Source organism: Solanum verrucosum, unplaced genomic scaffold (genome assembly GCF_900185275.1).
Source record: "Solanum verrucosum unplaced genomic scaffold, falcon-dt-bn FXZP01000044.1, whole genome shotgun sequence".
In the NCBI taxonomy this organism is placed as follows: Eukaryota; Viridiplantae; Streptophyta; class Magnoliopsida; order Solanales; family Solanaceae; genus Solanum; species Solanum verrucosum.
This window is the reverse complement of record NW_026020189.1, coordinates 586,443-598,897: the sequence shown is the minus strand read 5'-3', so window position 1 is coordinate 598,897 and position 12,455 is coordinate 586,443. Positions and strand designations below refer to the sequence as shown.

The following is a 12,455-nucleotide window of genomic DNA, read 5'->3' as shown; positions in this document are numbered from 1 at the left end:
TTGTGGCTGTTGTCCATTTAACAAATGCTTTCATTAGATTTTTTTCTTTTCTTTTTTGGCATTTAATTCTTTTATACGGTAGCATAATATAAAGAAATTCTGTAATATCAAAATAGTTAAAACATAATTTCTAAAAAGTAATTAACAATAATTACAACTGTTAAAAGAAGATCAGAATTAAACCTGAAAGATAAAACGTATTATAATGTTTCGTTATTCATTTTGCATTATTAACATATATAAGCATTGTAGATTAAATCTATTTTTCTAAAACGATATTGAACATGATTAGTTGATTTAAAGCAGCTGATTAGCATAAGCATTGAAAATATTTCTATAAATAAGTAGTTATGAATTTGATTTAAAGTATTAAAACCGCTAATAAAACATTGATGGATTTGATTAAAAGACATATATTGATAGTCAACTTTATTATTAAAAATGACTAATATATTAAAAAGTGAATTTTCTTACCAATATGATAAATCTACATTTAATCCATAAATATCGGAGCGCATATTCCAAATTAAGAGAAATATTCCAAGGAAAATTATACATGTAAATAATGAATGATGACTTGATTATATATATATAATCTAAATCTTTTCTTCCCTCCACAAAACCACAATTGATATCCATTTTCTTTTTTTTTCTTTTCTTTTTCTTTTCTTTTCTTTTGTTTTGTTTTTCTTTTGTATGTCTATTACAGGGTGTAAATGACGATTACAAGAAAAATGGAGAATTATGTTGAAGAAAATCAAAATATGAGAGAAGAAAATAAGATCATAAGTAGTTTGTATCATAATATTTTTATACTTACAAATGATGAAGAAGAAGGAGGAGGTTGCAATGATGAAAATCCCTCTACTTATGTATTTGGTTGTGAGGATGATAATAACAATAATGACACACAACATACCATGGAAAATGCTATCTATTGGGAATCACAAGAAGCCTTGCTTAAGGTATGTTTATCAACTTTTATAAATATTATTTATGTTTATGAATTTGCATTAGTTTCATCCTTCATAACAATATTGTTGTGTTTTAAAGGTGTGAATCTTATATTATTTCTGATTTGCTAATTTGAATACAAGAGATAGCATATATTTTAATCATCATATGGTTTTTGTTTTTCTCTTAATAATTAGGTCATTCTTAAAACATATTTTTTCCTTTTGCTCTCAAATAATGCAAAGATGGTTTTTGAATATCCACTTTTACAAAATATTTACTACAACAATTTAATATTCTTAGGGGTATAAACATTGAAATGAAATGGTGATAGGATTAATTTTCACCCAACAATATCTGTTCTCAACTATATTGTTTTTGGTATTTCCTTCTGGCAAAACGCAAACAAAGGCTTTTCACCAAAGGCAATTTCATTTTGATCATGAAAACATAGGTCCTATTTCTTTCCAAATTTTGCCATATTGAAGGAGGCAAAAAGATACTCCCTTTTTATTCTGTTTTAAAAAATAAATCTTCACAAATTTTAACTTTCCATTTTTTTTTATATCAAATCAAAATCAGACAAATAGATTAAAACGAAATCCGTAAGAAATTTTTAGCTCTTTAATTTTTTTTCTTCTTTGCCAAAGAACAAATACCTCTTTTCACCTTTTGATTGGGACAAAAATACAATTGAATCATTTCACAGGTTTCAATTTTTCTTCAAATAAATAGATGAAGAATTATTATCCCACACAGTGATAAAGTCAAATTAGAGGAATTGTTTCTCAACAAACGTGCTTTAAACAAAAAGATCTCCTTTTTATTTGTCATCTACCATATATTTTCCTATTAAATATATTCTTTCTGTTCCAAAAGAAGTATCAAAAAAAAATTATTCCAAAAATAAGTGTTATACAAGGATTCAACTATAACCCTACACTTGATCTTTTCTTAGTAATGTTCAACTGTCACGAAATATTCATTAATGAAATAAAGATAGTTTAATAAACTACACATTATATTTATTGATTTTTTAATATTTTGGGAGGAAGAACGTAATAAAACACAACAATATTAAAGCATGTGTCCTGTGGTGCAATATTCATAAAGTATATCTTACGTTCTGAGAACAGAAATATTCTATGGAATTTATTGCAATTCGTTTGACACTAGGGTGTGGTTGATACGCACAGGAGGTTTTTTTAAAAAAAAATAATAACCATGATTTAGAAAATATTTTTTTCTAGAGAAAGGATTTTTAAATAAAGTTAAAAAAAAATTCAAACAAATTTTATATTAAAGTATTTTTAAAATAATATTATATGTTTATTTATCAAACATCGTAAAAATGGTAAGAAATTTACTTTTGTTTAGGAAAATATTTTCTTTTCCTACCAAACACATCATATGGTTGTTTTGTAAGGACATATGAAAATCTTTTATGGAAGGCAATAATTTGAGACATGGATCTGTTGATCACTCTAGCGTATATTTAGTGTGCCCACAATTGAATGGTTAAGGATTTCGGGCTTTATTACGATAATTGTAAACCACTCTTTTGGTCACTACAAATTAAATTCCGCTAATATAATTTGTAGGGTCATGATTTTCCAAAAAGCATAATACTAAGGGGTCATTTGGTAGAGTGTATTAGCAAAAATAATACATGCATTAACTCTGTGTATTAGTTATACCTTGTTTGGTACACTTTTTCATGCTATGTATAACTAATGCTCTATTGTGTATTAAGGAGTGTATTACTAATACCATAGATTTCTAGGTATTAGTAATACAAAGGATTTTAACACTTGCATTAGATTAACTAATGACAAAACTACCCTCTGAGCCTTATCAAAACATTTTTCAATACTTTTCCACTATAAACTAATGTTTTCCTATTTTCATATGTTTGGTTGGGTTAAATATTTTCCAAATCAACTCATTTTCCTCAAATTTAAGGAAAATGACTTCCCTTCAAAAGTTAAGGAAAACATTTTCCAAAACTCTCTTCTAACTTCAAATTACATTTTTCTATGGTTGAAAAAATCAATTTATTTTGTCCCTACCCTCAAACCACCCCCCACCCCACCACCCAACCAGCCCCCCAAAAAAATTAAAGCTTGTTTTTAAAAATAATTTTAACTTCAATTTTTTTGTTTTTTTACCCCACCCTCACCCATACCCCCCAGCCCCTCGCTCCCCAAAAAAAAAAAAAATTAAAAAGCTGTTTTTAAAAGATATTTCCAATTTCAATTTTTTATTTTTTTACCCCACCCCACCCACTACCCTTGACCCCCCATCAACCCCATACCAGCCCCTCGAAAAAAAATAATTTAAGTTTATTTTTAAAAAATATTTTCTACTTCAAATTTTTATTTTTTCACCCCTACCCTCAACGCCCCCCCCCCCCCGAACAGCCCCAGCCCTCACCCCCAAAAAAAATAATTTAAGTTTGTTTTTTAAAAATATATTCAACTCCAAATTTTTAATTTTTCACCCCTACCCTCGACCCCCCCCCCCCCACCCCATCAAAAAAAATTAAGTTTGTTTTTAAAAAATATTTTCAACTCCATTTTTTTAATTTTTCACCCCTACCCTCGACCCCCCCCCCCGCTAGCCCCCCTACCAGCCCCCAGCCCTCCAAAAAAATTAAGTTTGTTTTTAAAAAATATTTTCAATTTCAAAAAAAATTCTACTCTCTAATAAAAATAATTGATATTTTCTTTAAAATATTTTTTATTCATAAATCAAACACTAAAAAATCTTTTCCGAAAAATATTTTCTACTCACCAACCAAACATGAGAAAATAAGTCAAAAATCTATTTATTTTCTAGGAAAACATATTTTAGAAAAACATTTTTCATGGAAAATATTTTCCATTCATACCAAACACACCCCTAATCTTTGCAAAATGCAGTAATAAAACATATAGATTATTGCAATTGTTAACATTTTTTATACGGAGAACTTTTTTTATTTTGATAAAATATTTTTGAAAATTTTAAAAATGTTGTTGCTCCACTAAAATATTTTTGAAAAGTTAAAAAATGTTGTTGCTCCACTATGTACTTCAAAGTCAAAACACAATTGACAAAAGGGAGGTATGAAGGGGCAAAATACAATAGAGCAACACATATACTATTGCTAATAAAAAAATATTATTGCTTCTAGCGAATGAGTTGATCAAAAATGATTATTGAGAACTAGAAATAACTAGTTTGCTGGTGGTAGACTTTGAGGCACGGTGGGGATTAAATGATGAGGTATTAAAATGACTTGAATTACCAATGTTAAATGATTATCTTGAAGTGTAATTATGAGTTTCAATTTATTTTTATTACATTTTTGATATACTTCTAATCTTAGAGTGTGATAAGTAAAATTATTATAATAAGTTATTGATTTTGTGATTCGAATCCGTAATTTATAGGTATCATAAAACTTTATCTTACTCAAGTGCTGCTCTGGATCCTATCAATGCCAGTATGTGGTGCACGCACCAAAAATAACAATATAAGTTTGAGTTTTTTTTAAAAAACCTCTTTGACAACTTTCCTCAAAAATATTTTAAAGTAATACTAAAAACTATTTAATTTATTTTTGGGGGAAAAAGAAGAGCTAATGACATTTTAGCAAAGAATTCTATTGTGATTGTTTTATTATAGAACCTTGTTGCAAAAGAAAGTGTACAAAATAAAAGAGTAGGGGTATTTTTGTAAACAAATATTTATTTAATAGACTTTATACAAGGCTTGCAATTTCCAATACATCAAACCAAACAATGTATAAGAAATAATGCAAGCATTACTAATACATCACATTCAACATTATTCTTATACACTCTACCAAACGACCCCAATAGTGTGTTCTTTAACTTGTTATTATTTGAGATTTATGTTATGTCACGATCCAAAAATAGACATGATGGCACTTATCTATTTCCATCAATAAAAGACAGCCTTAACCAAGCGAAACAAAAGAAAAAGTGAAAAAGAAACAAGAACAAGATAAAAACGAAAAACTTATTCTTTCTATTATAACTCCAAAATCTAGTTGTCACGTGTACAAGCCACTAATACATAAACTGCGGAATGAAAAATAAGTATAAGTCTCAATGTCTTTGTTTCCCAAATAGAACAAAGCATAACGTAAAGGAAACAGAGAGCCCGCGCGGGATGACAAATAGCTACCTCATCTTCAACAAGCCTCGGAAATGGGAGAAGAAGAAGAGGAATCACACGGTACCGAGTTCGAAGGCTACACAAGTGTAGAAGTAAGGAGTGAGTACCAAACAATACGGTACTCAGCAAGCAACCTGATAAGCAAAGCAAAACTAGCTAGAAAACGAAGACTCCTTTCATCCCAATCGAACCTCCTCAAACTACAACCTGCATAGAAATCAACCCAACCTAGCAGTGCTACAATACACAGTTCACAAGGCTCAACCACATAGTTCAATAGTCACAATTCAACTACTAACATGAATCAAGTACGTCAATCACAAGTAACAATTAGATATATCACAAGTACAAGCAAATCAAATCATAATAACCAACTCTTGCTGGAACCATTATCCTTCGGCACAATATAACTAGCCGGAATCATTTTTCATCAGCTTTATGTCACATCACTAGCCGAAACCATTTCCCATCGGTTTTATATCACATCACTAGCCGGAACCATTTTTTCATCGGCTTTATATCACATCACTAGCCGAAACCATTTCCCATCGGCTTTATATAATATCACTAGTCGGAACCATTTCAATCGACTTTATATCAAATCACTTGCCGAAACCATTCCTCTTCGGTATAATATCACTACCCGTAACCATTTCTCATCGATTTTATATCACATGTCTCATCACAGTGTGCAATAATCAAATTCTCTTAAGTTTTGATGTTAAAACTCATAAATGATCAAAGGAAAATGAAGTTTTAGGGTCCCAAAAGCTTACCCAAAAGATTCACCACGAAAAATCTCTCAAAAATTGCCTCCAAGAATTTTACAAAGTTCAAAATAGAAAAAAGGCTAAAACCCTGATGTCACGACCCGGGAGCACCCCCTAGTCGTAACCAGCGTACTCGACCTCGAAGAGGTCTAATACAAGCCTCTTAGCATTCATTCATCGCATAGACACCAAAACCATAAGGAATTAAAAACTTTCTTCACACACGAAGATACTTTCAATAAATAGCAAGCGGAAGACTTTCTAGACTTTATACAATATGTCTCAAAACCATCTAATACCTGAATATAACATTGGGACTAAGCCCACTCAAAACTTAAGCAAATACTAGAGAGACATAAAAAAAAGAACATGTTGGTTATTGCCCTCGAATCTATGAGGACTCACCAAGTCTTCATCTTCAACTCTTAAAAACCTAACAAGTAGCCATGACATATCACCATCTCCAAATCCCTACACTTTAGTCAAAAAGCGAAAGAAAGGGGTTAGCACAATTAAGTACTAAGTATGGAGACCATGCAAGAAAATATGCACAACGGACATTTACAAGAAATGTATGCTTTCATATCTTTTGATAAAACCTTTCCGTTACAAGTATAAGAGACATAATACAAGTCAACATTAACATATAAGACCATAGCCAACCATACATATACTTAACATAAATCCATATACAACCCATGCTTAACTTTAGAAGGACACATGTCATTTTATTACCATAGGACCTCTACCTAATATAACCTTAAGACACACTTGAGTGAGACAAGAAGTGACCGCCCACACGATCCTCTTCAAGCACACTTAAGTGTTTCCCCAAGATTACCTTAGATAAGGACTTTATAGGCAACGTGCATAATCATACCCGATAGATAGCATATTAATGAGATGATATGTATAATGATGCTTACATAAAATAAATCATATTTAGTGGGGCGTAGTACATGTGTGGTGAGTGACCATCAATATAGTATTTCCAAGGCCTACCACCCCCTTGGAGAGGCGAAAGAGGTACAAACCCCTCAATGTGGTTACCCGGGCCTACCACCCCCCGAGCTAGGGACCAAGGTACAAACCCCTCGATATGGTTATACGGGCCTACTACCCCCCGTACTAGGCAACCAAGGTACCAACCCCTCGATATGGTTATACGGGCCTACTACCCCCCGTACTAGGCAACCAATTCCAAAATCCATATAAATCAGCCCACCAACAACATACATATATATCAACCTTCATAATTTGATCATGGAAGCATGAAAACCATAAACATCACATAATAATTCCATTTCATGATAATATGCAAAATAGACCATAATAGGATGTGTAGTAGTAATTCCATAATTCAAGAGTTCATAAATAATCATAAGGACCCATAAACTTGAAGTAGAAATAGAGGATAAATGGTTGGACTTGTGGAAAGGAAGGTTTCCACAATCAAACCCACATACCTCAACTTGTTCACAAGTATATCAACCTTAGAAATACAATTACATAACTTATTTAACTTCTATTAGCTCAGTAATGATGACGTAAAATAGGATCATCATCATAAGTAAGCCTAGCATGTACAAATACAACTATGCTCCCAAAACAGGGAATCTGGCCAGCCTAGTACCTCATGTTGCATCTTAGATTTGAAAAGGAAAATGGCAGAACTAGACTTTATAACCTTCATGAAAGATGTAGATACATCTTTAGGGTTGCAAACAAACAAGGATCACCGCAAAATATATTTTGTACAAAAAGATATAGTCAAGACACTAGCCGCTGGTCGTGCAGGATTTCAATTCTCGGAATCTGGGCAGAACTTGCCCTATGTTGCGTCCCATATTTCGTATCCATAACAGTTAAATTAGAATTTTTCATAAACATAAAAGTTGTAGGTATACGAGTTAGATTTCCAAATCATATTTATTCACTGCAAACTAAGTTCTAGAGCAAGAGATATGCCTAAAATACCAAATACTATCCAGCTCGAAAACAGGTTTCGTCACTTACATCCGAAAGGAATGCCATATCCTATCGATTCATATTCAACAAAGCTTCTAATGTATCAAGAAGAGGCACCTAAGTCTACCAAGTCAAGACACACATCACATTATAAAGTTCATTCACATTCCATCATCATCACATATGAACAATAATAGAGGACACACTTTCAATCACAATACAATAACACTTTAAACAAGATCATCTTGAGATCACATGAACACCTTTATATTCACAACATGATTGCCTTTACTTCATTTGATTCTCATTCAAGTCCTTCACATCCCATTCACATATATGATATCATGTCAACACTTCAATTCCTCATATAATGTCTCCAAGGCCATAAACACAATACATTCAATAAGTAAACACCTCCACCATAAGTGGATCACACATCAATCTATCACAATTCTATATCAATTCTACCTTAACAATGAAGTTAGGTCCACTTACCCTTTTTCCCAAGCCACAATCACCATTCCTCAACTCTCCAACAATTCACAATAGATAAGCATAGATAATAATAGAAGTCAACTATTCAACTCAATCCAAGCATACTTCCATCATCATTCAATCATAAATAATAAACCCACTTCATAAGCCAACTTTAGGAAACTTGCCAAGACATGGGTTCATGGAAATTTCTTTCTTAAAACCATCAATAGACACCATTAATAATGTAAATCATCAAAAAAAAATCATTTAATGCAAGAACCCATGCTTAGAATCGAAATTAGGATTTTTGTGTTTTTGGAAGAACTTTGAATCATTTGAATTGAGCTCCTTGAAAGGAAGAATAATCAAGGATAAAGAATCCCCATACCTCTAAGTTGAAAACCCACGAGAATTGAAGAAGAAGGAACTCAAAATCTTCAATCTTAGCTCCAACTTCTTCTTCTTCTTCTTCCCCTCTTCTTCTCTTCTTCACTCAAGGACCCTAACTCTTACTCTTTTAAAATGGAACAAAAATGATCCACAATCAGCCTAACACAATAATATAACCTCAAAAGAAAAGATTTGTGAAAAGACCAAAATGCCCTTAAATTTCCGGACGGACTCCTTGCTCACTGCCCAACTTTCAAAGGGCATAACTCGCTCATACGAACTCGGAATCGAGAAAACTCGGTGGCGTTGGAAAGATCGTTCCAAGGGCTTTCCAAACATAACTGGAACTACTCCTGGATCATCCTGAGCTAGGAGTTATGACTGCTCAAAGTTGGCCAAAAACTCACTGATTTCCCACACTTAACCAAATTTCCAGGTTCTGAACTTTTTCCAAAAGTGACTACTTCCAATTTCAAGCTACTTCATATTCATTTTAAATTGTCGGATGTAACACAATTAAAATGAAATTACATAAAAACCCCTCATAGAACCTCATTATAAAGTCAACACAAAGCCATAGGCTCTTGCTTAACCTATCATTTTCCGAGTCGTTACACCTGAAATTTAAGGCCAAAAACCCCTTTCTGGTGTCGTAAAAACAGACTCAAGTTCTCTTAAGCGGCCATCTAAAGCGAACAAGAATTTCACTTTTGCAAACCTCGCAAAATTGGCACCTCTCGCAAAAATGAAGGCTCGTTCACTTTTGCGAAATTCACTCAAGCGAGCAAGTCTTCGAAAAAGCGAAGCCTGCAGACACCAACAAAACACATCCAAACACAAATTATCGAATGGACCCTCGAGATTTGTTCAAAACCCATACACACAAATCATATATGCATACTGACTATCTCAATGTTCCAGACTCAATGGAACCTTCGAAACATGAATTCGAGGTTTCCTTGACCCGACATTCGTGAAAGTCACAAAAAACTAACATAATGCCTAAGAAGGCCAAAACAAGCTCAGGACCTCTGAAAATTCAACCAAGTCCTCACTTAAGCCTAAAATCATCCCCCAAATCCAACGGAATTCTTGGAATTCCAATGCGAGCATCCGAACCCCGAATGTTGACCAAGGTTAATCCAAAGGCTAAAATTTCACAAATTTCTAACTTATGACCTCAGATCCTCAAAAATTTCTGAATCTGAAACAGATAACTGTCTTAGATCAATTTCCATATATCTGGAATGATGGAATCGACGGAATCTATTTCGATAATATTGAAAACTCCAAAAGACACTGAAAACCATTTTTTAACAAATTTAGCTTGTCAAACTCAAATCTTATAAAATTCACAACTTTATACTCAAGGTTCGAAACCAGCTTTCAAAACTCAAACATAAATGACTTTGGATCAATATCGGGAGGGAAAAGATGGTAATTTTATGACAATTTTCAAAAATGACCAACTAGGTCATTACATGTTCTCCATTTTTGGGTGTGCACAGGTAAAAATTTAAACTTGTAAAAAGTTGAATAAGTAGACACATGCGTCCTAGTGACATAATACATGGACACCACATAAGATGTCGTGTAAGATGTGAATTGCCACTTAAGACACCAAGTAGGACCCGTGTGTCCACTTGTTCAACTTTATACAAATTTAAGTATTTACTTGTGCACACACAAAGTTGGAGGACATAAAAACCAAGTTAATGATATACAGTAATTATGTATCATCTGTTTTTAACATTTTGAAAAGATTAAGTGAATTAAGATTAGAAATTAACATAATTAATGTGCAGGAAATATTGGAACAATATAGGTTGCTTGGATCAAAAGTACGAGAAGGGATAACAAGAAGTGTAGAAGGGGCTAGAGATGTGGGAATTAATAATGTTATATGTGAATGCTCAAATGGAAAAGTAGGCAGACCATCATCATGTGCCAAGTGCTTCAGAAGAAGAGTTGTTGAAGAGTTGTGTGAAAAGGGATTCAATGCTAGCCTTTGTACTTCGAAATGGAACCACACATCAAAGATGCCTGGAGGGAGACACGAATACATACAAGTTATAGCAAGCACACAGGGAAGAAAGAAGAAGGTTCCGTTGTTGATAGAATTGGAATTCAGAGATGAATTCAAGTTGGCAAAATCGTGCAAAGAATACTCTAAACTCATTACCCTATTGCCTCAGGTTTTTATAGGGAAATCTGAACACTTAAATGCTATCGTTCGGTTGATGTGCGATGCAGCAAAGAGATCAACAGCCCAACAAAGGATCCATTTGGCACCATGGAGGAAGAGGAATTTCATGCAGATGAAATGGTCAGCTTATAATTCTGAAAAAAGATTACTACATCACAATCAAATCACTTTAACTAAACTAACCCAACAACTACTCTTTAGGCCTCCTCCTGCTGCTGCTGCTCTCAAAGTTGCTTAAATTCACTTGTTGCATTAATTTCTCCTCCACAAGTCTAGACTAGCTATTCAATTTCAGATTATGATCAGCTATTATGGTTTGCCAAGTTGTTATGTATTATCTTAGTTTTCACTTTTTTCTATGGAACATATATATCTCAAGAGTTATGTACTATCGGCGCGTCTACAAATCAAATACTACAATTTTACTACTTGAAAAACTTAATTATTCAACTTTATGTTTAGTTGTACATGACTCGTAGTTGCATAACCTTTGGTGTTGATCTCGCATTCTTCTGCAATGGCTTTACTATTGACCGGTCACTTTTTGGTGTCTGGTCCTTGTTTTTGGAACCAAAAACACAGACCAGAGTTATGATATTAGGATCCAATATCATATCGGTGACTTGTTATTCAAGAACACGTCACTAATTAATATGATACTAGATCCTAATATCATAACTCAGGTCTGTGTTTTTGGTTCCAAAAACATGGACCATGCACTAGAAAATGACCGTTCAATAGTAAACCCATTGCAGAAGAATGCGAGATCCTAATATCATAACTCAGGTCTGTGTTTTCTCCACGGGTTGCTTGCTGATTTTCCCACGTGTCATTCTCGATTTTTACCACATACATATGTTATCTATATGTATTACTAACATATCTAGAACAAACTTTGCAGAACTTCGTAAGAAACAATAAAGTTTAAAGTATATTTTCAAAAACAGAAAGTTAAACCCAGTAAAGAAAATATAATCTGCAACAAAACATAAATAATATTGAAAATAAAAAAAAATTGAGTCCGTTGAATGCAGAGTGTGTCTTTAAGGAAATTATTCCCCTCAAGTACCCTATGTTAATGAAATATATCCTCCCACGATATAAGGATCTTACTCACTTGTATATTGGTACAAAAAACCACGATGTCAGCGAATCACTCAAAGGCAGTAAAGCACACTAGAATCTATTTGTGCAGAATAAGAAGTTCATAAATTATTTTTTCGTAGATAAATAGAAGGAAATGCCTCTATTTATAGACAACAAAGGGTAGTGTGAACAAATGTTTATTGTGCCTTATCGGAATGTTACAACCCTTTGGAAAAGTCACAACATTTCGAAAAAGTCATAACCTTTTGGAAAAGTCGCAACTCTTTAAAAAAGTCACAACTCTTCATTTTTCATTCACTCCTTTTAAAATCCAACATTCCCCCGCATTTTAAAAAAATCACAACTCTTCATTTTTCATTCACTCCTTTTAAAATCCAACACTCCCCCCTCATGAATAG

General features: G+C 33.0%; 1 protein-coding gene across 1 annotated transcript; it reads left to right on the top strand.

Moving 5' to 3' along the window:
- Positions 1 to 670: 670 nt before the first annotated feature.
- On the top strand, positions 671 to 11,378 carry LOC125829391 (uncharacterized). The gene is made up of 2 exons (XM_049508614.1): positions 671 to 965; positions 10,550 to 11,378. The coding sequence occupies exons 1-2, from the start codon at positions 717 to 719 to the stop codon at positions 11,186 to 11,188; spliced, it is 888 nt and encodes a 295-aa protein (XP_049364571.1). The 5' UTR covers positions 671 to 716; the 3' UTR covers positions 11,189 to 11,378.
- Positions 11,379 to 12,455: the final 1,077 nt, after the last annotated feature.